At 48.6% G+C, this 27,317-nt stretch overlaps 1 protein-coding gene across 2 annotated transcripts in view; it reads left to right on the top strand.

Moving 5' to 3' along the window:
- Positions 1 to 27,317, top strand: part of TM7SF2 (transmembrane 7 superfamily member 2) — a 122,065-nt gene that overhangs the window by 72,805 nt on the left and 21,943 nt on the right. For both annotated transcript variants that reach the window (XM_063944851.1, XM_063944850.1), the window contains exons 8-9: positions 560 to 728; positions 1,321 to 1,401. In XM_063944851.1, coding sequence (XP_063800921.1) covers positions 560 to 728; positions 1,321 to 1,401 — 250 coding nt within the window. The remainder of the gene's footprint in view (positions 1 to 559; positions 729 to 1,320; positions 1,402 to 27,317) is intronic.

Raw genomic sequence — 27,317 nt, 5'->3', positions numbered from 1 at the left:
GGAGCCAGGTCACACCATTTGAAAGTCTTAAAGTGCCCATGTCTCCTGCGGATCCCGTCTATACCCCATGGTTCTTGAAGTGTCCCCAGCATCCTCTACGGACTAAGAGAAAAGGATTTAGCAGTAGGTATTAATATCCTATTTTATTTTTTTATTTATGCTCCTTTTGCCAACAACTCTATATTAGCATCCAGTCTCGGCTTTTAAAGGTTGAAATACGTTTTTGTGCAGCATAAATGGGAATAGTACAAGTTATGATTCATGTTGGGCATGTTTACTGAGGCTTAGATTGATTAATTAATCAATGTATATGAATGTTTAAGTAAAAACATTATTTTTATACCTAATGTAAGAAAAAGAAAGTAAAGAACAGCAGAAACAGTACAGGGAAAACTTACTGTATGTTGCCAGAGAGATAAAATACTCTTGCCAACTAGTGTGGTGTCAAGATGAATGATGACTGCCTTTGTTGTATGGTTGGAAATGCTATATGTGCTACTGACAACACAGAGTGGCATTTCTACATAACGTATGTGTCTTTCTTTCTCTGTCTCCATAGGAAGCGATCCTCACTACCATGGACATTGTACATGATGGATTTGGCTTCATGTTGGCTTTTGGTGACTTGTGTTGGGTCCCATTCACATACTCACTACAGGCCTACTTCCTAGTCCGCCACCCACAGGACCTGAGCACTACGGCTGCTATCGCCATTGTCCTTCTCAATGGTGCGATTTCCCCATTTGTTCATTCTTATTTATTTATTTCTTAATTTGAACTGATTTAGGGGGTGATTCCGAGTTGATCGTAGCCCTGCAAAATTTTTCAGGGCTACGATCATGACCATATACATGCGGGGGGATGCCCAGCACAGGGCTATCCCGCCCCCCCCATGTCAGTACCCACCCTCCACCTCCCCCGCAGAAGTGCAAAAGCTTTAGCTACTTGTCACTCCCCGGCCTGCAGAGGCTGCATGTGACGTCACGCAGCCGCTGCGGCCCGCCCCCCGCACGGTCCGGCCACACCGCCGTTTCACACCGCCCAGCGACTGCCTCTGCCTGTCAATCAGGATGAGGCGATCGTCGTACAGCGTCGACCTTCGGTCGTCTGGCATGCGCCAGTGCACTGTGGCGCCAGCGCAGTTCTGACCCGATCGCACCGCTGCGATAAACTGCAGCGTGCGATCGGGTCAGAATGACCCCCTTAATGTGGGGAAACAAATATGTGGACTCTGCTTTTTCTTCAGTTTTGGGATTATTTTTGATATCTTTTCATCTTTGCTTAGAGCTTTGCCTAATTAATTTCCCTTTACTCTCACAGCTCTAGGGTACATTATTTTCCGAGGCTCTAACTCGCAGAAAAATGCATTCCGTAGAAATCCATTAGATCCAAGCGTGGCTGGTAAGACGTGACTGTGGTGGAAAATTACCACTAATCTATTTTAAAAGTGATTTTATTATTTTTAAAAAGTAATCTAAAAATATAATAACATAAATATTTATTTTGGAACCATTAAACAAAGTCTTTGGGGGGTATGCAATCCGTTCCGATCATTTCGGAGCTAATGAATTCGCTGCACATGAGTATTAAAATGCCTCAAAATCTGCGAAAATGGCCCGCATTTTAGATGAAAAACAAGTGGATTCACCAGTCCACTTGTTTTCTGCCCCTGCCACATTTTTCACCTAGGCGAAAATCCAGCCCTGCTATTGCATAGGGCGATACTCCATTCGCACTAAAAATAGCAGAGAAGTTCCGTTTTCTCCAGCAGGGTCCACAGTCCACAATGGGATATGATGAAGCGACAGCGGATTTGCACCAATCGGTCAAAGCTTTTCCGGCCTCCCAGCATGCAACGGGCCTGTCCATATATCCCTGCCACCTTGCTCAGGCAAATCTGTGTTTTGTTTGGTGCAGCAGGAGCCGGACCATGGTCAGAGGACTGCTGGTTTTTAGCAGCCCTAAGCTTTCTTATTTTGTTTTTATAGTCTTACTATTTTTTTGAGTGATCTTTCTAAACAACGTCTTATATGTACCTTAGAAAGAGTCGCTCCAACAACTCTCCGTATGGTTGCGTCAACGCTTACCCACGAGTACAGTGCGGTTTCGGCGGGGCGTCTGTGTCGGATATATTAGCAGGTCCAGCAGACGTTGCCAAGCTGTGGCCGGGGCACGGGGAGAAGGTAAGGCATTGGTTCTGCTTAGAAGGGGAATACGGACGCAGCCGCACTGTTTTGGGAGGAGACCACCAAACAGTCGCTGACGCTGCTGCCACCTTGGGTGCACCAGCGCTAGGCCTTAGGGATCAGAGGCTCCAGGATAAGTATGAGGCCGCGATCCCTTGGTTTGATGTCAGCAGTGGGGAGTCGGACTCTCTCCTGGTCGCCCCTCCCCCCGGTTTATGACAAGCTTCCTCCGAATCTCCCGCCATGAACTGTTTCCCGCTTCCGTCTCAAACGCTGTATACGTAGGGGATCCAGTCGCAGCATAGGCGGCTGTGTGACTGGTGTGTCCATGTTCACTGAGCGTCTATGTTCAATATAGGTTCATGGAGCGGCAGTGTACACTAGTAGCGTCTGGATCCACTCAGCGTTCGCTAATGTATTGATTGGTCCTGGAAGCGAGGTGAGTCTCCCTGTATCCCACTCTACTGAGTATGGGTTATACAGCACTAAAGTCTCTATCTACCTTTTGAATACGAATAGTTAGATAAGTGCTTATTGCATGTGAGTCTGTATACATTTACTGTTTCTTTCGCATTTGCGTCTGAATACGTTAGATCTGTTTAAACATGATGCAGTAATACGTTCTCCTACATACTTAAAATTTTGTTGTAGTTGATGATGTGCTCATATTGCTTAATATACTAATGTATAACATGTGACTGTCTTCTAGTGTGATTGCGGACTTTACTATATTTCTGTCAGTTTGTTCATTCCGATCATCAATGCCGGTGCATGGGTAGGGTCGGATTGCATATCACTTTAAGAAATGTAAAGTGATTACAGTCACAACTTGTGTAGTACACTGTGGAAGTGTTGATTATTTATCATGTCTAAAAGCGGCAAAGGTGAGGAAGGTACACTCGCAGCAACACCAACATTAATATCATGTGTTATCCTCTCAGGATCTGGTTCAGGATGGTTTGTGTGCAAATTGTTTTAGCTTTCATCCGGGGTTAATGAAAAATACAAGGCAGATTCAGGTGCAGATGGATCCACCTTGGGCTATGTTTGCACAGACTGTATCCAGTATAGCTGTTTGCACAGACTGTATCCAGTATAGCTGAATGGATAATTCCTCCAACTCCTGTACCAGGGATAGGTTACACTATTAACCCTTACATGCAGCTCCCCACCTATGGTGTATCACTTCCAGCAGCAGCTTCTCAAAAGAAACAAAGCTGATAAACCGGTAGTAAGTAAATCTTCACCTTCACAGGCTACACATGATTCAGATGAGGATTCATCGGAAGATGAAAGCTCAATTCTACTTCAGCATACGAAGAGGAGGAGGAAGGTCTCAGCTCAGTGGATATAGCTAAGTTAATTAAAGCAATGAAAGCCATTCTATCCTTAGAGGATTCAGCAGAGCCTGTGTTAAAAACCAAGGCACCTGTGTTTAAACGTCCCAAAACAGTTAAGACTGAGTTTCCAGGGTCAGATGAGCTGACGAAAATTATGGAAGAGGCTTGGGCTACGCTCAGTAAGAAGTTTAGAATTCCTAAGAAATGGAATTCCAATTATCCTCTTCCTGCTGGGGATTGTTTTAAAAGGGAGGTGGCTCGTAATTCGATTAGTGCAAAAATCTAAATTACTTTTGCCTTCAACATCAATAAATGATGTCACGGATAGGAGAGTGAATGGTTTTCTAAATAAAATAAAAAAAATTCCCTGTCTGGGGCAGTCATAAGGCCAGCCATGGCTTCTGCTTGAATGGCAAAGGCAGTTGCTGCCTGGGCTGATGCATTGGAGGGGGATTTTTTATAGCTTCTATAGAGCAAAAATCCCATATAGCTCATATAAAACAGGCTGCAATGTTCCTGGAAGAAGCAGCATTGGATATGGGTACTATTGCCTCCAGGGCATCAGCTTCAACAATAGCTGCTCGCAGCGCAGTTTGGCTACGTATGTGGAAAGCTGATTCAGATACAATTTCAAACCTGAAGTCTTGGCTTTTCGGCCCTTTCGGTCTCAAGGAAAAGCCTAAAGGAAAAGGTGATGGCAAGCAGGCCCAATACAACAGGTCTGGTAAGACTAACAAGCATTGGGCTACCAGAGGACCAGATGGGAAGACGGATAATAAGCCATCAGCCTGATGGTGCGGGCCTCCACCTGGGGGACCACAGGGTTGGGGAACGACTTTTTCAGTTTGCACAGATCTGGCAGCAGTCTACAACTGATGCGTGGGTGCAGGAAGCGGTATCTCTAGGTTATGCTTTTGCCTTCAAGAAGCACCCTCCTCGAAGGTTTTTTTGTACCAGCCTGTCTCAGGTAGAGACAAAGGCCAGGGCTTTGTTAGAGGCAGTTCAGAAATTGCTTCAGTCAGGAGTAGTCATTCCAGTTCCTCCTGCACAATGGGGACAGGGTTTTTACTCTAACCTGTTTTCTCTAACGTCCTAGTGGATGCTGGGGACTCCGTAAGGACCATGGGGAATAGCGGCTCCGCAGGAGACTGGGCACAGCTAAGAAAGAATTAGGACTACCTGGTGTGCACTGGCTCCTCCCACTATGACCCTCCTCCAGACTTCAGTTAGAATCCTGTGCCCGGCCGAGCTGGATGCACACTAGGGGCTCTCCTGAGCTCCTAGAAAGAAAGTATATGTTAGGTTTTTTATTTTACAGTGAGATCTGCTGGCAACAGACTCACTGCAGCGAGGGACTAAGGGGAGAAGAAGCGAACCTACCTAACTGGTGGTAGCTTGGGCTTCTTAGGCTACTGGACACCATTAGCTCCAGAGGGATCGACCGCATGGAACCGGCCATTGGTGTTCGGTCCCGGAGCCGCGCCGCCGCCCCCCTTACAGAGCCAGAAGCAAGAAGAATCTGGAAAATCGGCGGCAGAAGACATCAGTCTTCACCAAGGTAGCGCACAGCACTGCAGCTGTGCGCCATTGCTCCTCATACACACTTCACACTCCGGTCACTGAGGGTGCAGGGCGCTGGGGGGGGGGCGCCCTGAGCAGCAATAAATACACCTTGGCTGGCAAATATATCACAATATATAGCCCCAGAGGCTATATATGTGATAAATACCCCTGCCAGAATCCATAAAAAAGCGGGAGAAAAGTCAGCGAAAAAGGGGCGGAGCTATCTCCCTCTGCACACTGGCGCCATTTTTCCCTCACAGTTCCGCTGGAAGGAAGCTCCCTGACTCTCCCCTGCAGTCTACACTACAGAAAAGGGTAAAAAAGAGAGGGGGGCACTAAATTTAGGCGCAAAATACATATATAGCAGCTATAGGGGATATAATTTAGTTAATCCCTGTATTATATAGCGCTCTGGTGTGTGCTGGCATACTCTCTCTCTGTCTCCCCAAAGGGCTTTGTGGGGTCCCGTCTTCTGTCAGAGCATTCCCTGTGTGTGTGCGGTGTGTCGGTACGGCTGTGTCGACATGTTTGATGAGGAGACTTTTATGTGGAGGAGGAGCAGGTGCCTATAAATGTGTTGTCACCCCCTGCGGGGCAGACACCGGAGTGGATGGACTTGTGGAAGGAATTACGCGAAAGTGTCGACTCCTTACATAAAAAATTTGACGACATGCCAAATGTGGGCCAGCAGGCTTCTCAGTCCGTGCCTGCCCAAACGTCTCAAAAGTCATCAGGGGCTCTAAAACGCCCGCTACCTCAGGTGACAGACACAGATGTCGACACGGATACTGATACCAGTGTCGACGACGAAGAGACTAATGTAATGTCCAATAGGGCCACTCGTTATATGATTGAGGCAATGAAAAATGTTTTACACATTTCTGATGATACCCCAGGTACCACAAAAAAGGGTATTATGTTTGGGGAGAAAAAACTACCAGTAGTTTTTCCCCCTTCTGAAGAATTAAATGACGTGTGTGAACTAGCGTGGGCTTCCCCTGATAAAAAATTTGTAATTTCAAAAAAATTACTAATGGCGTACCCTTTCCCGCCAGAGGATAGGTCACGTTGGGAAACACCCCCTAAGGTGGATAAAGCACTTACGCGCTTATCAAAAAAGGTGGCACTGCCGTCCCAAGATACGGCCGCCCTAAAGGAACCTGCTGACAGAAAGCAGGAGACTCTCCAAAAAGCTATATATACCCACACTGGTATTATACTGAAACCAGCTATTGCCTCAGCATGGATGTGCAGTGCGGCAGCTGCATGGTCAGACTCCCTGTCAGAGAACATTGACACCCTAGACAGGGACACTATATTGCTAAACGTAGAGCATATTAAAGACGCTGTCTTTTACATAAGAGATGCACAGAGGGATATTTGCCGGCTGGCATCAAAAATAAGTGCACTGTCCATTTGTGCCAGGAGAGGGTTATGGACCCGGCAGTGGACAGGGGATGCAGATTCCAAAAGGCACATGGAAGTTTTGCCTTATAAGGGTGAGGAGTTGTTCGGGGATGGTCTTTCAGACTTAGTTTCCACAGCAACAGCTGGGAAGTCGGCATTTTTGCCACATGTCCCCTCACAACCAAAGAGAGCACCGTATTATCAGGTGCAGTCCTTTCGCCCCCAAAAGAGCAGACGGGGTAGAGGCGCGTCCTTTCTGCCCAGAGGCAGAGGTAAGGAAAAAAGCTGCAGCATACAGCCACTTCCCAGGAACAAAAGTCCTCCCCCGCTTCTTCTGCTAAGTCCGCCGCATGACGCTGGGGCTCAGCAGGCGGAGCCAGGTACGGTGGGGGGCCGTCTCAAAAACTTCAGCAATCAGTGGGCTCGCTCACAGGTAGATCCCTGGATCCTTCAAGTGGTATCTCAGGGGTACAGGCTGGAATTCGAGACATCCCCCACCCGCCGTTTCCTCAAATCTGCCTTACCAACGACTCCTTCAGAAAGGGAGGCTGTGTTAGAGGCAATTCACAAGCTGTATTCCCAGCAGGTGATTGTCAAGGTGCCCCTACTTCAACAAGGACGGGGTTACTATTCCACAATGTTTGTGGTACCGAAACCGGACGGTTCGGTGAGACCCATTTTAAATTTTAAATCCTTGAACACATATTTAAAAAAAATAAAAATTCAAGTTCAAGATGGAATCGCTCAGGGCGGTTATTGCAAGCCTGGAAGAGGGAGATTACATGGTATCTCTGGACATCAAGGATGCTTACCTGCATGTCCCCATTTTCCATCCTCACCAGGAGTACCTCAGATTTGTGGTACAGGATTGTCATTACCAATTCCAGACGTTGCCGTTCGGCCTGTCCACGGCACCGAGGGTATTTACCAAGGTAATGGCCGAAATGATGATTCTGGACACGGTCCAGAAAAAAGTGTTTCTCCCAGAGGAGAAAGCCGAGGAGCTGTCGTCTCTAGTGAGAGGCCTCCTGAAACCAAAACAGGTGTCGGTGCATCATTGCAAGCGAGTCCTGGGAAAGATGGTAGCTTCCTACGAAGCGATTCCATTCGGCAGGTTCCATGCCAGAACTTTTCAGTGGGACCTGTTGGACCAATGGTCCGGATCGCATCTTCAAATGCATCGGTTGATAACCCTGTCTCCAAGGACCAGGGTGTCTCTGCTGTGGTGGCTGCAGAGTGCTCATCTTCTAGGGGGCCGCAGATTCGGCATACAGGACTGGGTCCTGGTGACCACGGATGCCAGCCTTCGGGGCTGGGGGGCAGTCACTCAGGGAAGAAACTTCCAAGGACTTTGGTCGAGTCAGGAGACTTCCCTACACATAAATGTTCTGGAACTGAGGGCCATTTACAATGCCCTAAGTCAAGCAAAGCCCCTGCTTCAAAACCGGCCGGTTCTGATCCAGTCAGACAACATCACGGCGGTCGCCCATGTAAATCGACAAGGCGGCACAAGAAGCAGGGCGGCGATGGCAGAAGCCACAAGGATTCTCCGTTGGGCGGAAAATCACGTGTTAGCACTGTCAGCAGTGTTCATTCCGGGAGTAGACAACTGGGAAGCAGACTTCCTCAGCAGGCACGACCTCCACCCGGGAGAGTGGGGACTTCATCCAGAAGTCTTCCAACTGATTGTAAACCGTTGGGAAAGGCCACAGGTGGACATGATGGCGTCCCGCTTGAACAAAAAGCTGGAAAAATATTGCGCCAGGTCAAGAGACCCTCCGGCGATAGCTGTGGACGCTCTAGTGACACCGTGGGTGTACCGGTCGGTTTATGTGTTCCCTCCTCTTCCTCTCATACCCAAGGTACTGAGGATAATAAGGAGAAGAGGCGTAAGAACTATACTCATTGTTCCGGATTGGCCAAGAAGAGCTTGGTACCCGGAACTTCAAGAAATGATCTCAGAGGACCCATGGCCTCTGCCGCTCAGACAGGACCTGCTGCTGCAGGGGCCCTGTCTGTTCCAAGATTTACCGCGGCTGCGTTTGACGGCATGGCGGTTGAACGCCGGATCCTAAAAGAAAAGGGTATTCCGGAGGAAGTCATTCCTACGCTTATTAAAGCTAGGAAAGATGTAACCGTACAACATTATCACCGCATATGGCGAAAATATGTTGCGTGGTGTGAGGCCAGGAAGGCCCCAACGGAGGAATTCCAGTTAGGTCGATTTCTGCACTTTCTACAGTCAGGGGTGACTATGGGCCTAAAATTGGGTTCCATTAAGGTCCAGATTTCGGCTCTGTCGATTTTTCTTCCAAAAAGAACTGGCTTCACTGCCTGAAGTTCAGACATTTGTCAAGGGAGTGCTGCATATTCAGCCTCCTTTTGTGCCCCCAGTGGCACCGTGGGACCTCAACGGGGTGTTGGGTTTCATAAAGTCACATTGGTTTGAGCCACTCAAAACCGTGGATTTAAAATATCTCACGTGGAAAGTGGTCATGCTTTTGGCCTTGGCTTCGGCAAGGCGGGTGTCAGAATTGGCGGCTTTGTCATGTAAAAGCCCCTATTTGATTTTCCATATGGATAGGGCAGAATTGAGGACTCGTCCCCAATTTCTTCCTAAGGTGGTATCCGCTTTTCACTTGAACCAACCTATCGTGGTGCCTGCGGCTACTAGGGACTTGGAGGACTCCAAGTTACTGGACGTAGTCAGGGCCTTGAAAATGTATGTTTCCAGGACGGCTGGAGTCAGGAAAACTGACTCGCTATTTATCCTGTATGCACCAAACAAGATGGGTGCTCCTGCTTCAAAGCAGACTATTGCTCGCTGGATTTGTAGCACAATTCAGCTTGCACATTCTGTGGCTGGCCTGCCACAGCCTAAATCTGTAAAAGCCCATTCCACGAGGAAAGTGGGCTCTTCTTGGGCGGCTGCCCGAGGGGTCTCGGCTTTACAACTTTGCCGAGCTGCTACTTGGTCAGGGGCAAACACGTTTGCAAAATTCTACAAATTTGATACCCTGGCTGAGGAGGACCTTGAGTTCTCTCATTCGGTGCTGCAGAGTCATCCGCACTCTCCCGCCCATTTGGGAGCTTTGGTATAATCCCCATGGTCCTTACGGAGTCCCCAGCATCCACTAGGACGTTAGAGAAAATAAGATTTTACTCACCGGTAAATCTATTTCTCGTAGTCCGTAGTGGATGCTGGGCGCCCGTCCCAAGTGCGGACTGTCTGCAATACTTGTATATAGTTATTGTTAACTAAAAGGGTTATTGTTGAGCCATCTGTTGAGAGGCTCTGTTATGTTCATACTGTTAACTGGGTATAATATCACGAGTAATACGGTGTGATTGGTGTGGCTGGTATGAGTCTTACCCGGGATTCAAAATCCTTTCCTTATTGTGTCAGCTCTTCCGGGCACAGTATCCTTACTGAAGTCTGGAGGAGGGTCATAGTGGGAGGAGCCAGTGCACACCAGGTAGTCCTAATTCTTGCTTAGCTGTGCCCAGTCTCCTGCGGAGCCGCTGTTCCCCATGGTCCTTACGGAGTCCCCAGCATCCACTACGGACTACGAGAAATAGATTTACTGGTGAGTAAAATCTTATTTTTAGTTCAGAAGCCAAATGGGTCTTTTTGGCCCAGTCTCAATCTCAAAGTACTGAACAAATATATTTGAGTACCTCGTTTTCACATGGAGACGTTACATTCCATAATTTTGGCCATGGAACCAGGGGATTATATGGTATCCCTGGATATACAGGATTCTTACCTACATGTTCCTATAGCACTGTCCCATCAGTGCTATCTCAGGTTCGCTATCCTCCAACAGCATTTTCAGTTCCAGGCCCTACCTTTTGGGTTAGCCACAGCTCCCAGAGTATTCCCCAAGATTATGGTGGTAATGGCAGCTTATCTCCGCCAGCAGGGGATAAGAGTTTTTCCATACCTCAACGATCTTTTAATCCTGGCATAGACGCAGGATTTGCTGTTATGTCATCTGCAATAGACAATAACATGTCTGCAGAACCACGGGTGGCTCATAAACTGGGCAAAATAGCCTCTGGTTCCGTTACAATGGATGACTCCCTTGAGGGCTGTACTGGATTCAGGTCTTCAGAGTAAAGTAATTTTACCTCTGAACAAGATATCCAAGGTCCAGTCAAGGATTCAGAACTTGTTACACAGTCAAAAGGTGTCCATTCACACAGCAATGCGCGTGATGGGTTTGATGGTGTCAACATTCGACATGGTGGAGTATGCACAATTCCCTCTGCAGCGTCTGATTCTTGCCAAATGGAATGGGTTGCATCAGATGATAAAAACACAGACCATGTCTCTTACGATTGAAGTAAGAAGGTCATTAGCCTGGTGGCTACAGACATCCCATCTGGACAAGGGGTGATCCCTTTGGATATCAGATTGGGAAATTCTGACGACAGACGCCAGTCTCCAGGGCTGGGGAGCAGTATAAGGAAGGTTGTGTTTTCAGGGGCAATGGACCAAGAAAGAAAGTTGCCTGCCAAGAAACATATTGGAACTTCGGGCCATATACATGGCACTGATTCAGGCAAAGGACATTCTTCGGGGAAAACCAGTCCAGATCCGCTCGGACAATGCGACGGCAGTAGCGTACCTCCACCATCAGGGAGAAACTCGCAGCCGAAAAGCGATGAAGGAGGTAAGTCACATACTAAAGTGGGCAGAACTTCATCATCCAGCTTTGTCCGCAGTGTTCGTTCCGGGAGTCCTAAACTGGGACGCGAACTTTCTCAGTCAACACGCCATTCAGGCAAGCGAATGGTCTATACACCTGGAGGTCTTCCATACTCTAGTAGACAAGTGGGGGTTGCTAGAGATGGATCTCATGGCGTCCCGTCTGAACTACAAAATTCTCGCATACGGGTCAAGAACAAAGGATCCCAGAGCGATCTTTGTGGATGCCCTGTTGGTGAGATGGGACTTTCATCTGGCTTATGCGTTTCCTCAAATCAACCTATTACCCAGGGTGGTGAGAAAGATAAAGCAAGGGAAAGGTGCCGTGATACTAATAGCTCCGGCTTGGCCCAGAAGACATTGGTACACATATCTGCAGAGGATGTCGATGGATGTTCCACTTCTGCTTGTCACGATCCGGGTATCTGGACGCCATTACCTGCCGTTTAGGTGTCTTCTGAGACTGGCCCAGCGTTCCAAATCCGGATCTCATCTGTATCAACACTCTGCGCATCCCTCCTGTCATTCTGAGACACTACCACAGCGGCGCCATGTTTGAATCCAACATGGCGTCTCCCGTCCTCCACGGCCTCCGCCGCCGTTACTGTGTTATTGCTGCAGGTTCTCAGAATCATGTATCATGCCTGCCGCGGCCTCTGCTGCCCTCCAAGTGTCTCAGCATATAACAGTCATCTGGCGTCTCCTGTCCTCCGTGGCCGGCGCCGCCATTATCATTATGTTTGCACATTTCATTTCAAACCAGTTTTCCCTCCAGGTTCCAGCATGGGCGCAGCCATGTTGGATTTGATCACATGCTCCAATTCCTCCAATCCACCGTCTCTGGAATCTGCATAATTGCCCAGCCAATGCCTGCACAGCAGCAGGTATAAGTATCCTGTGTCTGGGCCAGATAGATGTCAGTGCTTTGAATGTCATACCTTGTTCCAGTCTCTCTCTCCTGTGGCTTGTTTTTCAGGTTCCAGTTCCTGTCTCCAGCATCCACAAAGAGACCCGCACCTGCTTTCCATCTTGCAGTGCAGCCTGACTCTACAGCCTTCCGTGGCTGTCCAGTTTCCAGCTATCTACTATCTGCTTCCAAGCAGCCAGCTTTCAACTGATTCCAGCTTCTATCAAACACCGGTGCTGATCCAGCGGATCCTATCTTACCAGCAGTATCCACTACCACCGGTAATCATCTTTCAGCTATTCTGTTTCTACGCTCCCTAGCATCTCACATCATCCACTCTGTGTTTTATCACCTGGCTGGTTCCATCCAGCATCCACTCCGTGACTTTAGTACCTGGCTGATTCCATTCAGCATCCACTCTGCATTTCATCACCTGGCTGATTCCACTCAGCATCCACTCCGTGTCTTACCACCTGGCTGGTTCCATCCAGCTGATACAGCCGCATACTCAAGTTACAGATTCACCTGCTACAACTACTGGCATGTTCCTCGGCTATTTCTACAACTACAACCAGGCCTGGTAAGGTGATTCCATCAAAGGACTTTTACATCTGTTCTAAACCTACCAGTGCTCTGAGATACCTCCTATGGTTATGTATTCCAGGAACTGTGTTATTTGCCACTGTCTTTGCTAAACTTGAATACTGCTTGTTATCACACGGAGTTTGTTAATAAACTTTTATTTTGAATTTTAAACTGGTTGTCATGGTCACACCTTCGGGTAATCTTTCTGCACTTACATGTCCAGGGGTCTGATTAAACCTCCCAGGTTTAATTTCAACTCAGCCCCTACAACTGAGGCTTCCTCCCGTCAGCCTAAACCCTCAGTTGTGACACTGCTCCCTCAACGTCCAGATCTACTGATGCAGGGCCCTTGTTATCACAGACATCTGGATCGACTGTCTTTGACGGCGTGGCTCTTGAAATCTCTATCTTGAAGTCGAGAGGATTCTCACAACAGATAATTCAAACTATGCTCAGAGCAGGAAACCTTCCTCAGCTCGCATTTATCACCGAATATAGCAAACCTATATTCATTGGTGCAGTGAACGGAAAATGGACCCAAAGGCTTTCAAAGTTTCCAGGCTCTTAGCATTCCTTCAGGCAGGAATGGATAAAGGTTTGAAGTTGGCTACCTTGAGAGTGCAAGTGTCTGCATTGACTGTATGGTTCCAAAAGAAAATTGCCAATTTACAGGATGTGTGTACTTTTTTCCAGGGAATGCTGCGCATTCAACCTCCTTTTTTTCCTTCTACAGTGCCTTGGGACTTAAGTCTAGTCCTGAAAGCACTTCAAGTTGCCCCATTTGAACCACTTAATAAAGTGGATCTTAAATGGTTGACAGCTAAAGTTCTCTTTCTACTGGCTATGGCGTCAGCTAGAAGAGTATCAGATTTAGGGGCATTATCATGTCGTTTCCCATTTCTGATTTTTTTTTTTTTATCCAGATAAAGCAGTTCTCAGAACTAGATCTTGGTATCTTCCGAAGGTGGTGTCTAAATTCCACCTTAATAAAGAAATTGTAGTCCCGGCTTTCCAGGTACAGGGCCTTTCTGCGCGAGATGCATCGCTGGACGTGTTCCGTGCATTAAGGATCTACGTGGATCGTACCAGTGCCATCAGAAAGACAGATTCTCTCTTCATTCTCTACGGATTTCACAAGAGAGGATGGCCTTCTGATAAGCAGACACTGGCAAGATGGCTTCGGATGACTATTTCAGAAGCATATTCTCAAGCTGATCTCCCTGTTCCGGCTAATGTCTCACTCTACTCGTAAGGTAGGTCCATTATGGGCAGCACAACGTGGTGCTTCAGCAGAACAGATATGTAAGGCAGCCACATGGTCTTCCATTAACACATTCATTAGACATTAAGCCTTGGATACCTTTGCCTCTCATGACGCTGAATTTGGGCGAAGGATTCTCCTGTCCAATCAGGAGTGTCCCCACCACTAAATTGCTTTGGGAAATCCCATTGTTATCCTGTGGATAACCTGTGGACCCTGCTGGAGAAATATACGTTATGGTAAGAACTTACCGTTGATAACTGTATTTCTCTGACGTCCTAGTGGATGCTGGGAACTCCGTAAGGACCATGGGGAATAGCGGCTCCGCAGGAGACTGGGCACAAAAAGTAAAAGCTTTAGACTAGCTGGTGTGCACTGGCTCCTCCCCCTATGACCCTCCTCCAAGCCTCAGTTAGATTTTTGTGCCCGAACGAGAAGGGTGCAAGCTAGGTGGCTCTCCTGAGCTGCTTAGAAGTAAAAGTTTAAATAGGTTTTTTATTTTCAGTGAGTCCTGCTGGCAACAGGCTCACTGCATCGTGGGACTAAGGGGAGAAGAAGCGAACTCACCTGACTGCAGAGTGGATTGGGCTTCTTGGCTACTGGACATTAGCTCCAGAGGGACGATCACAGGTTCAGCCTGGATGGGTCCCGGAGCCGCGCCGCCGGCCCCCTTACAGAGCCAGAAGAGCGAAGAGGTCCGGAGAAAGCGGCGGCAGAAGACGTTCCTGTCTTCAAATAAGGTAGCGCACAGCACTGCAGCTGTGCGCCATTGCTCTCAGCACACTTCACACTCCGGTCACTGATGGTGCAGGGCGCTGGGGGGGAGCGCCCTGAGACGCAATAAAAACGATATAAAAACCTTATATGGCTAAAAAAAAATGCATCACATATAGCTCCTGGGCTATATGGATGCATTTATCCCCTGCCAGTTTCCTGAAAAAAGCGGGAGAAAAGGCCGCCGTGAAGGGGGCGGAGCCTTTCTCCTCAGCACACAAGCGCCATTTTCTTTCACAGCTCCGCTGGAAGGACGGCTCCCTGACTCTCCCCTGCAGTCCTGCACTACAGAAACAGGGTAAAACAGAGAGGGGGGCACTATTGGCAGCTAATATATAAATACAGCAGCTATAACAGGGAGTAACACTTATATAAGGTTATCCCTGTATATATATAGCGCTCTGGTGTGTGCTGGCAAACTCTCCCTCTGTCTCCCCAAAGGGCTAGTGGGGTCCTGTCCTCTATCAGAGCATTCCCTGTGTGTGTGCTGGGTGTCGGTACGATTGTGTCGACATGTATGAGGAGGAAAATTATGTGGAAGCAGAGCAATTGCCTGTGTTAGTGATGTCACCCCCTAGGGAGTCGACACCTGACTGGATGGTAGTAATTAAAGAATTACGTGACAATGTCAGCACTTTGCAAGACGGTGACGAGACAAACGTAATGTCCAGTAGGGCCACACGTTACATGATCACGGCAATGAAGGAGGCATTGAACATTTCTGACACTACAAGTACCACAAAAAAGGGTATTATGTGGGGTGTGAAAAAACTACCAGTGGTTTTTCCTGAGTCAGATGAATTAAATGAGGTGTGTGATAAAGCGTGGGTTTCCCCCGATAAAAAACTGCTGATTTCTAATAAATTATTGGCACTATACCCTTTCCCGCCAGAGGTTAGGGCACGTTGGGAAACACCCCCTAGGGTAGATAAGGCGCTCACACGCTTATCAAAACAAGTGGCGTTACCGTCTCCTGATACGGCCGCCCTCAAGGAACCAGCTGATAGAAGGCTGGAACATATCCTAAAAGGTATATACACACATACCGGTGTTATACTGCGACCAGCGATCGCCTCAGCCTGGATGTGCAGCGCTGGAGTGGCTTGGTCGGATTCCCTGACTGAAAATATTGATACCCTGGATAGGGACAGTATATTATTAACTATAGAGCATTTAAAGGATGCATTACTATATATGCGAGATGCACAGAGGGATATTTGCACCCTGGCATCTAGAGTAAGTGCGATGTCCATTTCTGCCAGAAGAACGTTATGGACGCGACAGTGGTCAGGTGATGCGGATTCCAAACGACATAGGCAAGTATTGCCGTATAAAGGGGAGGAGTTATTTGGGGTCGGTCTATGGGACCTGGTGGCCACAGCAACGGCTGGAAAATCCACCTTTTTACCCCAGGTCACCTCTCAGCAGAAAAAGACACCGTCTTTTCAAACCCAGTCCTTTCGTCCCTATAAGGGCAAGAGGGAAAAAGGCCGCTCGTTCCTGCCCCGGGGCAGAGGAAGGGGAAAAAGACTGCACCATGCAGCCTCTTCCCAGGAGCAGAAGCCCTCCCCCGCTTCTGCCAAGTCCTCAGCATGACGCTGGGGCTCTGCAAGCAGTCTCGGGCACGGTGGGGGGCCGTCTCAAGAATTTCAGCGCGCAGTGGGCTCACTCGCAAGTGGACCCCTGGATCCTGCAGGTAGTATCACAGGGGTACAAATTGGAATTCGAGACGTCTCCCCCTCGCCGGTTCCTGAAGTCTGCTCTACCAACGTCTCCCTCCGACAGGGAGGCAGTATTGGAAGCTATTCACAAGCTGGATTCCCAGCAGGTGATAATCAAGGTACCCCTCCTACAACAGGGAAAGGGGTATTATTCCACGCTGTTTGTGGTACCGAAGCCGGACGGCTCGGTGAGACCAATTTTAAATCTAAAATCTTTGAACACTTACATAAAAAGGTTCAAATTCAAGATGGAGTCACTCAGAGCAGTGATAGCGAACCTGGAAGAAGGGGACTATATGGTATCTCTAGACATCAAGGATGCTTATCTCCATGTCCCAATCTACCCTTCTCACCAAGGGTACCTCAGGTTTGTGATACAAAACTGTCATTATCAGTTTCAGACGCTGCCGTTTGGATTGTCCACGGCACCACGGGTCTTTACCAAGGTAATGGCCGAAATTATGATTCTTCTTCGAAGAAAAGGCGTATTAATTATCCCTTACTTGGACGATCTCCTGATAAGGGCAAGGTCCAGGGAACAGTTAGAGGTCGGAGTAGCACTATCTTAGGTAGTGCTACGTCAGCACGGGTGGATTCTAAATATCCCAAAATCACAGCTGATTCCAACAACACGTCTACTGTTCCTAGGGATGATTCTGGACACAGTCCAGAAAAAGGTGTTTCTCCCGGAGGAGAAGGCCAGGGAGTTATCCGAGCTAGTCAGGAACCTCCTAAAACCAGGACAAGTATCAGTGCACGAGAGTCCTGGGAAAAATGGTGGCTTCTTACGAAGCGATTCCATTCAGAAGATTCCATGCAAGAACTTTTCAGTGGGATCTGCTGGACAAATGGTCCGGATCGCATCTAAAGATGCATCAGCGGATAACCCTATCTCCAAGGACAAGGGTATCTCTCCTGTGGTGGTTACAGAAGGCTCATCTTCTAGAGGGCCGCAGATTCGGCATTCAGGATTGGATGCTGGTAACCACGGATGCCAGCCTGAGAGGCTGGGGAGCAGTCACACAGGGAAGAAATTTCCAGGGCTTATTGTCAAGCATGGAAACGTCTCTTCACATAAATATCCTAGAGCTAAGGGCCATTTACAATGCCCTAAGTCAAGCAAGGCCTCTGCTTCAGGGTCAACCGGTATTGATCCAGTCGGACAACATCACGGCTGTCGCCCACGTAAACAGACAGGGCGGCACAAGAAGCAGGAGGGCAATGGCAGAAGCTGCAAGGATTCTCCGCTGGGCGGAAAATCATGTGATAGCACTGTCAGCAGTGTTCATTCCGGGAGTGGACAACTGGGAAGCAGACTTCCTCAGCAGACACGACCTCCACCCGGGGGAGTGGGGACTTCATCCAGAAGTCTTCCAAGTGATTGTAAACCGTTGGGAAAACCAAAGGTAGACATGATGGCGTCCCGTCTCAACAAGAAACTGGACAGATATTGCGCCAGGTCAAGGGACCCTCAGGCAATAGCGGTGGACGCTCTGGTAACTCCGTGGGTGTTCCAGTCGGTATATGTGTTCCCTCCTCTTCCTCTCATACCAAAAGTACTGAGAATCATAAGAAGGAGAGGAGTAAGAACGATACTCGTGGCTCCGGATTGGCCAAGAAGAACTTGGTACCCGGAGCTGCAAGAGATGCTCACGGAGGACCCGTGGCCTCTACCTCTGAGGAAGGACCTGCTCCAGCAGGGACCTTGTCTGTTCCAAGACTTACCGCGGCTGCGTTTGACGGCATGGCGGTTGAACGCCGGATCCTGAAGGAAAAAGGCATTCCAGATGAAGTCATCCCTACCCTGATCAAGGCCAGGAAGGATGTAACTGCAAAACATTATCATCGCATTTGGCGAAAATATGTTGCGTGGTGTGAGGCCAAGAAGGCCCCTACGGAGGAATTTCAACTGGGTCGTTTCCTACATTTCCTGCAAGCAGGATTGTCTATGGGCCTAAAATTAGGATCCATTAAGGTTCAAATTTCGGCCCTGTCGATCTTCTTCCAGAAAGAACTGGCTTCAGTGCCTGAAGTTCAGACGTTTGTCAAAGGGGTACTGCATATACAGCCTCCTTTTGTGCCTCCAGTGGCACCTTGGGATCTCAATGTAGTTTTAGGGTTCCTAAAATCACATTGGTTTGAACCACTTGCCACAGTGGATTTGAAATATCTCACATGGAAAGTGGTAATGCTGTTGGCCCTGGCTTCAGCCAGGCGCGTATCAGAATTGGCGGCTTTATCCTATAAAAGCCCTTACCTGATATTTCATTCGGATAGGGCGGAATTGAGGACTCGTCCTCAATTTCTCCCTAAGGTGGTTTCAGCATTTCACATGAATCAACCTATTGTGGTGCCTGTGGCTACTAGGGACTTGGAGGACTCCAAGTTGCTGGACGTGGTCAGGGCCCTGAAAATATGTTTCCAGGACGGCTGGAGTCAGAAAATCTGACTCGCTGTTTATACTGTATGCACCCAACAAGCTGGGTGCTCCTGCTTCTGAGCAGACGGTTGCTCGTTGGATTTGTGGTACAATTCAACTTGCACATTCTGTGGCAGGCCTGCCACAGCCAAAATCTGTAAAAGCCCATTCCACAAGGAAGGTGGGCTCATCTTGGGCGGCTGCCCGAGGGGTCTCGGCTTTACAACTTTGCCGAGCAGCTACTTGGTCAGGGGCAAACACGTTTGCTAAATTCTACAAATTTGATACCCTGGCTGAGGAGGACCTGGAGTTCTCTCATTCGGTGCTGCAGAGTCATCCGCACTCTCCCGCCCGTTTGGGAGCTTTGGTATAATCCCCATGGTCCTTACGGAGTTCCCAGCATCCACTAGGACGTCAGAGAAAATAAGAATTTACTTACCGATAATTCTATTTCTCTATCGTCCTAGTGGATGCTGGGGTTCCTGAAAGGACCATGGGGAATAGCGGCTCCGCAGGAGACAGGGCACAAAAAGTAAAGCTTTTTCCGATCAGGTGGTGTGCACTGGCTCCTCCCCCTATGACCCTCCTCCAGACTCCAGTTAGATTTTTGTGCCCGGCCGAGAAGGGTGCAATCTAGGTGGCTCTCCTAAAGAGCTGCTTAGAGAAAGTTTAGCTAGGTTTTTTATTTTACAGTGATTCCTGCTGGCAACAGGATCACTGCAGCGAGGGACTGAGGGGAGAAGGAGTCAACTCACCTGCGTGCAGGATGGATTGGTTTCTTGGCTACTGGACATCAAGCTCCAGAGGGACGATCACAGGTACAGCCTGGATGGTCACCGGAGCCACGCCGCCGGCCCCCTTGCAGATGCTGAAATCAGAAGAGGTCCAGAATCGGCGGCTGAAGACTCCTGCAGTCTTCTAAAGGTAGCGCACAGCACTGCAGCTGTGCGCCATTTTCCTCTCAGCACACTTCACACGGCAGTCACTGAGGGTGCAGGGCGCTGGGAGGGGGGCGCCCTGGGAGGCAAATGAGTACCTATAAAGGCTAAAAATACCTCACATATAGCCCTAGAGGCTATATGGAGATATTTAACCCCTGCCTAATTTTTCTAAATAGCGGGAGACGAGCCCGCCGGAAAAGGGGCGGGGCCTATCTCCTCAGCACACGGCGCCATTTCCTCTCACAGCTCCGCTGGTCAGGACGGCTCCCAAGTCTCTCCCCTGCACTACACTACAGAAACAGGGTAAAACAGAGAGGGGGGGGCACATTTATGGCGATATTTTGATATAACAAAGCAGCTATAAGGGAGCACTTATTATAAGGCTATCCCTGATATATATATATAGCGTTTTTGGTGTGTGCTGGCAAACTCTCCCTCTGTCTCCCCAAAGGGCTAGTGGGTCCTGTCTTCGTTAGGAGCATTCCCTGTGTGTCTGCTGTGTGTCGGTACGTGTGTGTCGACATGTATGAGGACGATATTGGTGTGGAGGCGGAGCAATTGCCAAATATGAGGATGTCACCCCCTAGGGAGTCGACACCAGAATGGATGCCTTTATTTATGGAACTACGGGATAGTGTCAACACGCTAAAGCAGTCGTTTGACGACATGAGACGGCCGGACAATCAATTAGTGCCTGTCCAGGCGACTCAAACACCGTCAGGGGCTGTGAAACGCCCTTTGCCTCAGTCGGTCGACACAGACCCAGACACAGGCGATGACTCCAGTGGTGACGGTGACGAATCAACCGTATTTTCCAGTAGGGCCACACGTTATATGATTTTGGCAATGAAGGAGGCGTTACATTTAGCTGATACTACAGGTACCACTAAACAGGGTATTATGTGGGGTATGAAAAAACTACCTATAGTTTTTCCTGAATCAGAAGAACTAAATGACGTGTGTAATGAAGCGTGGGTTGCCCCTGATAAAAAGCTGATAATTTCAAAGAAATTATTGGCATTATACCCTTTCCCGCCAGAGGTTAGGGAGCGCTGGGAAACACCTCCTAGGGTGGACAAGGCGCTAACACGCTTATCTAAACAAGTGGCGTTACCCTCTCCTGAGACGGCCGCACTTAAAGATCCATCAGATAGGAGGATGGAAAATATCCAAAAAAGTATATACACACATGCAGGTGTTATACTACGACCAGCTGTAGCGACTGCCTGGATGGGCAGTGCGGGGGTAGTTTGGTCAGAATCCCTGATTGAAAATATTGATACCCTGGACAGGGACAATATTTTACTGTCGTTAGAACAAATAAAGGATGCATTTCTTTATATGCGTGATGCACAGAGGGATATATGCACACTGGCATCACGGGTAAGTGCTATGTCCATTTCGGCCAGAAGAGCTTTATGGACGCGACAGTGGACAGGCGATGCGGATTCAAAACGGCATATGGAAGTTTTGCCGTATAAAGGGGAGGAGTTATTTGGAGTCGGTCTATCAGATTTGGTGGCCACGGCTACAGCCGGGAAATCCACCTTTCTACCTCAAGTCACTCCCCAACAGAAAAAGGCACCGACTTTTCAACCGCAGCCCTTTCGTTCCTTTAAAAATAAGAGAGCAAAGGGCTATTCATATCTGCCACGAGGCAAAGGTCGAGGGAAGAGACAGCAACACGCAGCTCCTTCCCAGGATCAGAAGCCCTCCCCGGCTTCTACAAAAGCCTCAGCATGACGCTGGGGCTTCTCAAGCGGACTCGGGGACCGTGGGGGGTCGTCTCAAAAATTACAGCGCGCAGTGGGCTCACTCGCAAGTAGATCCCTGGATCCTGCAGATAATATCTCAGGGATACAGGTTGGAATTAGAGACAGATCCACCTCGCCGTTTCCTGAAGTCTGCTTTACCAACGTCCCCCTCCGAAAGGGAGACGGTGTTGGAAGCCATTCACAAGCTGTACTCTCAGCAGGTGATAGTCAAGGTACCTCTTCTGCAACAAGGGAAGGGGTATTATTCCACTCTTTTTGTGGTACCGAAGCCGGATGGCTCGGTAAGGCCTATTCTAAATCTGAAGTCCTTGAACCTGTACATAAAGAAGTTCAAGTTCAAAATGGAGTCACTCAGAGCAGTGATAGCGAACCTGGAAGAGGGGGACTTTATGGTATCCTTGGACATCAAGGATGCGTATCTCCACGTTCCAATTTACCCCTCACACCAGGGGTACCTCAGGTTCGTTGTACAAAACTGTCACTATCAGTTTCAGACGCTGCCGTTCGGATTGTCCACGGCACCTCGGATCTTTACAAAGGTAATGGCCGAGATGATGATTCTTCTTCGAAGAAAAGGCGTATTAATTATCCCATACTTGGACGATCTCCTAATAAGGGCGAGGTCCAGAGAACAGCTAGAGATGGGATTAGCACTGTCTCAGGAAGTGCTAAAACAGCACGGGTGGATTCTGAATATTCCAAAATCCCAGTTAATGCCGACAACTCGTCTGCTGTTCCTAGGGATGATTCTGGACACGGTTCAGAAAAAGGTTTTTCTCCCGGAGGAAAAAGCCAAGGAGTTATCCGAGCTTGTCAGGAACCTCCTAAAACCAGGAAAGGTGTCTGTACATCAATGCACAAGAGTCCTGGGAAAAATGGTGGCTTCTTACGAAGCAATTCCATTCGGCAGATTCCACGCAAGAATTTTCCAAAGGGATCTGTTGAACAAATGGTCAGGGTCGCATCTTCAGATGCACCTGCGGATAACCCTGTCTCCAAGGACAAGGGTGTCTCTTCTGTGGTGGTTGCAGAGTGCTCATCTATTGGAGGGCCGCAGATTCGGCATACAGGATTGGATCCTGGTGACCACGGACGCCAGCCTGAGAGGCTGGGGAGCAGTCACACAAGGAAGAAACTTCCAGGGAGTATGGACGAGCCTGGAAACGTCTCTTCACATAAACATTCTGGAACTAAGAGCAATATACAATGCTCTAAGCCAGGCAGAACCTCTGCTTCAGGGAAAACCGGTGTTGATCCAGTCGGACAACATCACGGCAGTCGCCCATGTGAACAGACAGGGCGGCACAAGAAGCAGGAGTGCAATGGCAGAAGCTGCAAGGATTCTTCGCTGGGCAGAGAATCATGTGATAGCACTGTCAGCAGTGTTCATCCCGGGAGTGGACAACTGGGAAGCAGACTTCCTCAGCAGACACGATCTTCACCCGGGAGAGTGGGGACTTCATCCAGAAGTCTTCCACATGCTGGTAACCCGTTGGGAAAGACCAATGGTGGACATGATGGCGTCTCGCCTCAACAAAAAACTGGACAGGTATTGCGCCAGGTCAAGAGATCCGCAGGCAATAGCTGTGGACGCGCTGGTAACGCCTTGGGTGTACCAGTCGGTGTATGTGTTTCCTCCTCTGCCTCTCATACCAAAAGTATTGAGAATTATACGGCAAAGAGGCGTAAGAACGATACTAGTGGTTCCGGATTGGCCAAGAAGGACTTGGTACCCGGAACTTCAAGAGATGATCACGGAAGATCCGTGGCCTCTACCTCTAAGGAGGGACTTGCTTCAGCAGGGTCCCTGTCTGTTTCAAGACTTACCGCGGCTGCGTTTGACGGCATGGCGGTTGAACGCCGGATCCTAAAGGAAAAAGGCATGCCGGAAGAAGTCATTCCTACTTTGATTAAAGCAAGGAAGGAAGTAACCGTGCAACATTATCACCGAATTTGGCGAAAATATGTTGCGTGGTGCGAAGATCGGAGTGCTCCGACGGAGGAATTTCAACTGGGTCGATTCCTACATTTCCTGCAATCAGGATTGTCAATGGGTCTCAAATTGGGATCTATTAAGGTTCAAATTTCGGCCCTGTCGATTTTCTTTCAAAAAGAATTGGCTTCAGTCCCTGAAGTCCAGACCTTTGTTAAGGGAGTGCTGCATATACAGCCTCCTGTGGTGCCTCCAGTGGCACCGTGGGATCTCAATGTGGTTTTGGATTTCCTAAAATCTCATTGGTTTGAACCACTAAAAAAGGTGGATTTGAAATATCTCACATGGAAAGTGACCATGCTTCTAGCCCTGGCTTCTGCCAGGAGAGTGTCAGAATTGGCAGCTTTATCTTACAAAAGCCCATATCTGATTTTCCATTCGGACAGGGCAGAACTGCGGACTCGTCCGCATTTTCTCCCTAAGGTGGTGTCAGCATTTCATCTGAACCAGCCTATTGTAGTGCCTGCGGCTACAAGTGACTTGGAGGACTCCAAGTTACTGGACGTTGTCAGAGCATTAAAAATATATATTGCAAGGACAGCTGGAGTCAGAAAATCTGACTCGTTGTTTATATTGTATGCACCCAACAAGATGGGTGCTCCGGCGTCTAAGCAGACGATTGCTCGTTGGATCTGTAGCACAATCCAACTTGCACATTCTGTGGCAGGCCTGCCACAGCCTAAATCTGTAAAGGCCCACTCCACAAGGAAGGTGGGCTCATCTTGGGCGGCTGCCCGAGGGGTCTCGGCATTACAACTTTGCCGAGCAGCTACGTGGTCAGGGGAGAACACGTTTGTAAAATTTTACAAATTTGATACTCTGGCTAAGGAGGACCTGGAGTTCTCTCATTCGGTGCTGCAGAGTCATCCGCACTCTCCCGCCCGTTTGGGAGCTTTGGTATAATCCCCATGGTCCTTTCAGGAACCCCAGCATCCACTAGGACGATAGAGAAAATAAGATTTTACTTACCGATAAATCTATTTCTCGGAGTCCGTAGTGGATGCTGGGCGCCCATCCCAAGTGCGGATTATCTGCATAAATTGTACATAGTTATTGTTAACTAATTCGGGTTATTGTTGAAGGAAGCCATCTTTCAGAGGCTCCGCTGTTATCATACTGTTAACTGGGTTTAGATCACAAGTTGTACGGTGTGATTGGTGTGGCTGGTATGAGTCTTACCCGGGATTCAAAATCCTCCCTTATTGTGTACGCTCGTCCGGGCACAGTACCTAACTGGAGTCTGGAGGAGGGTCATAGGGGGAGGAGCCAGTGCACACCACCTGATCGGAAAAAGCTTTACTTTTTGTGCCCTGTCTCCTGCGGAGCCGCTATTCCCCATGGTCCTTTCAGGAACCCCAGCATCCACTACGGACTCCGAGAAATAGATTTATCGGTAAGTAAAATCTTATTTTCTCGTAGTCCGTAGTGGATGCTGGGCGCCCATCCCAAGTGCGGATTGTCTGCAATACTTGTATATAGTTATTGTTACAAACAAATCGGGTTGTTTATTGTTGGAAGCCTTCTTTTCAGAGGCTCCATACGGTTATCATACTGTTAACTGGGTTCAGATCACGAGTTGTACGGTGTGATTGGTGTGGCTGGTATGAGTCTTACCCGGGATTCAAGATCCTTCCTTATTATGTACGCTCGTCCGGGCACAGTATCTTAACTGAGGCTTGGAGGAGGGTCATAGGGGGAGGAGCCAGTGAACACCAGCTAGTCTAAAGCTTTTACTTTTTGTGCCCAGTCTCCTGCGGAGCCGCTATTCCCCATGGTCCTTACGGAGTTCCCAGCATCCACTACGGACTACGAGAAATAGAATTATCGGTAAGTAAATTCTTATTTTCTCCTAAGTCCACAGGATCCACAGGGATCCCACCCTGACGCACCTGATTTGAGGATCCTTTTACTCACTAACCTCTTCCTTCTTGTACGGAAGGGTGTACATGTGTGTTCGTATCGCCTGATTAGGGCTATCTATGATGCTCCTGTCTTGAGCTTTGGAATACAACCGATTTGCCTGAGCAAGGAGGCGGGGATATATAGACGGGCCCGTTGCATGCTGGGAGGCCGGAAAAGCTTTGATCGATTGGTGCAAATCTGCTGTCACTTCATCATATCCCATTGTTATCCTGTGGATCCTGGGGACTTAGGAGAAATACCGTTATCAACGGTAAGTTCTTATCATAACGTATATTTTTCACCTAGGTGAAAAAACTGAGATAATTGCATACCCCCCTTTATGTCTTTAACATGACCCATCTGTAGTAATAAGCAGTAGTTTATATGCCCTGATATGCTTTGTTTTCATACCGATTAAACACATTTCCAAACTTCAGCCTAAGCTTTTATATTCCAATAATAAGACACCTGTATGTATTAGAAAGTAAACTGGAACTTCTTATACTGTAAGCATTTATTTAGAATATGCTACACCAGTATCATTGAGTATCATTCCATGGTCAAAATCTTTGAGATCACATTTTTTTTTCTCTAACGTCCTAGTGGATGCTGGGGACTCCGTAATGACCATGGGGAATAGACGGGCTCCGCAGGAGACGGGGCACTCTAAGAAAGAATTAGGACTACTGGTGTGCACTGGCTCCTCCCTCTATGTCCCTCCTCCAGACCTCAGTTAGAATCTGTGCCCGGACAGAGCTGGGTGCATTTTAGTGAGCTCTCCTGAGCTTGCTAATAAGAAAGTATTTTAGTTAGGATTTTTTATTTTCAGAGAGATCTGCTGGCAACAGACTCTCTGCTACGTGGGACTGAGGGGAGAGAAGCAAACCTACTAACTGCGGATAGGTCGTGCTTCTTAAGCTACTGGACACCATTAGCTCCAGAGGGATCGAACACAGGAACTCACCCTTGGTCGTCCGATCCCGGAGCCGCGCCGCCGTCCCCCTCGCAGAGCCAGAATACAGAAGCCGGCGAGAGAAGCAAGAAAACTTCAAAATCGGCGGCAGAAGACTCCTGTCTTCATATGAGGTAGCGCACAGCACTGCAGCTGTGTGCCATTGCTCCCACATTAAACCCGCACACTCCGGTCACTGTAGGGTGCAGGGCGCAGGGGGGGGGGGGGGGCGCCCTGGGCAGCAATTGAGTACCTCCTGGCATAATAGAGCATATATACAGCTGGCCACTGTATATATGCATGAGCCCCCGCCATTATTTTACACAAGATCGCGGGACAGAAGCCCGCCGCTGAGGGGGCGGGGCTTCTTCCTCAGCACTCACCAGCGCCATTTTCTCTTCACAGCTCCGCTGAGAGGAAGCTCCCCAGGCTCTCCCCTGCAGAATCACGGTAGAAAGAGGGTAAAAAGAGAGGGGGGGCACATAAATTTAGCTCAAAAATCAGTAATACAGCAGCTACTGGGTAAACACTAAGTTACTGTGTAATTCCTGGGTTATATAGCGCTGGGGTGTGTGCTGGCATACTCTCTCTCTGTCTCTCCAAAAGGCCTTGTGGGGGTTCTGTCCTCAAATAGAGCATCCCCTGTGTGTGTGGTGTGTCGGTACGTGTGTGTCGACATGTTTGACGAGGAAGGCTATGTGGAAGCAGAGCAGGTGCAGATGAATGTGGTGTCTCCGCCGACACCTGATTGGATGGATATGTGGAAGGTGTTAAATGATAATGTAAACTCCTTGCATAAAAGGTTGGATAAAGCTGAAGCCTTGGGACAGTCAGGGTCTCAACCCATGCCTGATCCTACAGCGCAGAGGCCGTCAGGGTC

This window comes from Pseudophryne corroboree, chromosome 11, assembly GCF_028390025.1.
Source record: "Pseudophryne corroboree isolate aPseCor3 chromosome 11, aPseCor3.hap2, whole genome shotgun sequence".
NCBI lineage: Eukaryota > Metazoa > Chordata > Amphibia > Anura > Myobatrachidae > Pseudophryne > Pseudophryne corroboree.
Note: the sequence above shows the minus strand (reverse complement) of the source record. Positions and strands in the feature narration are given on the sequence as shown.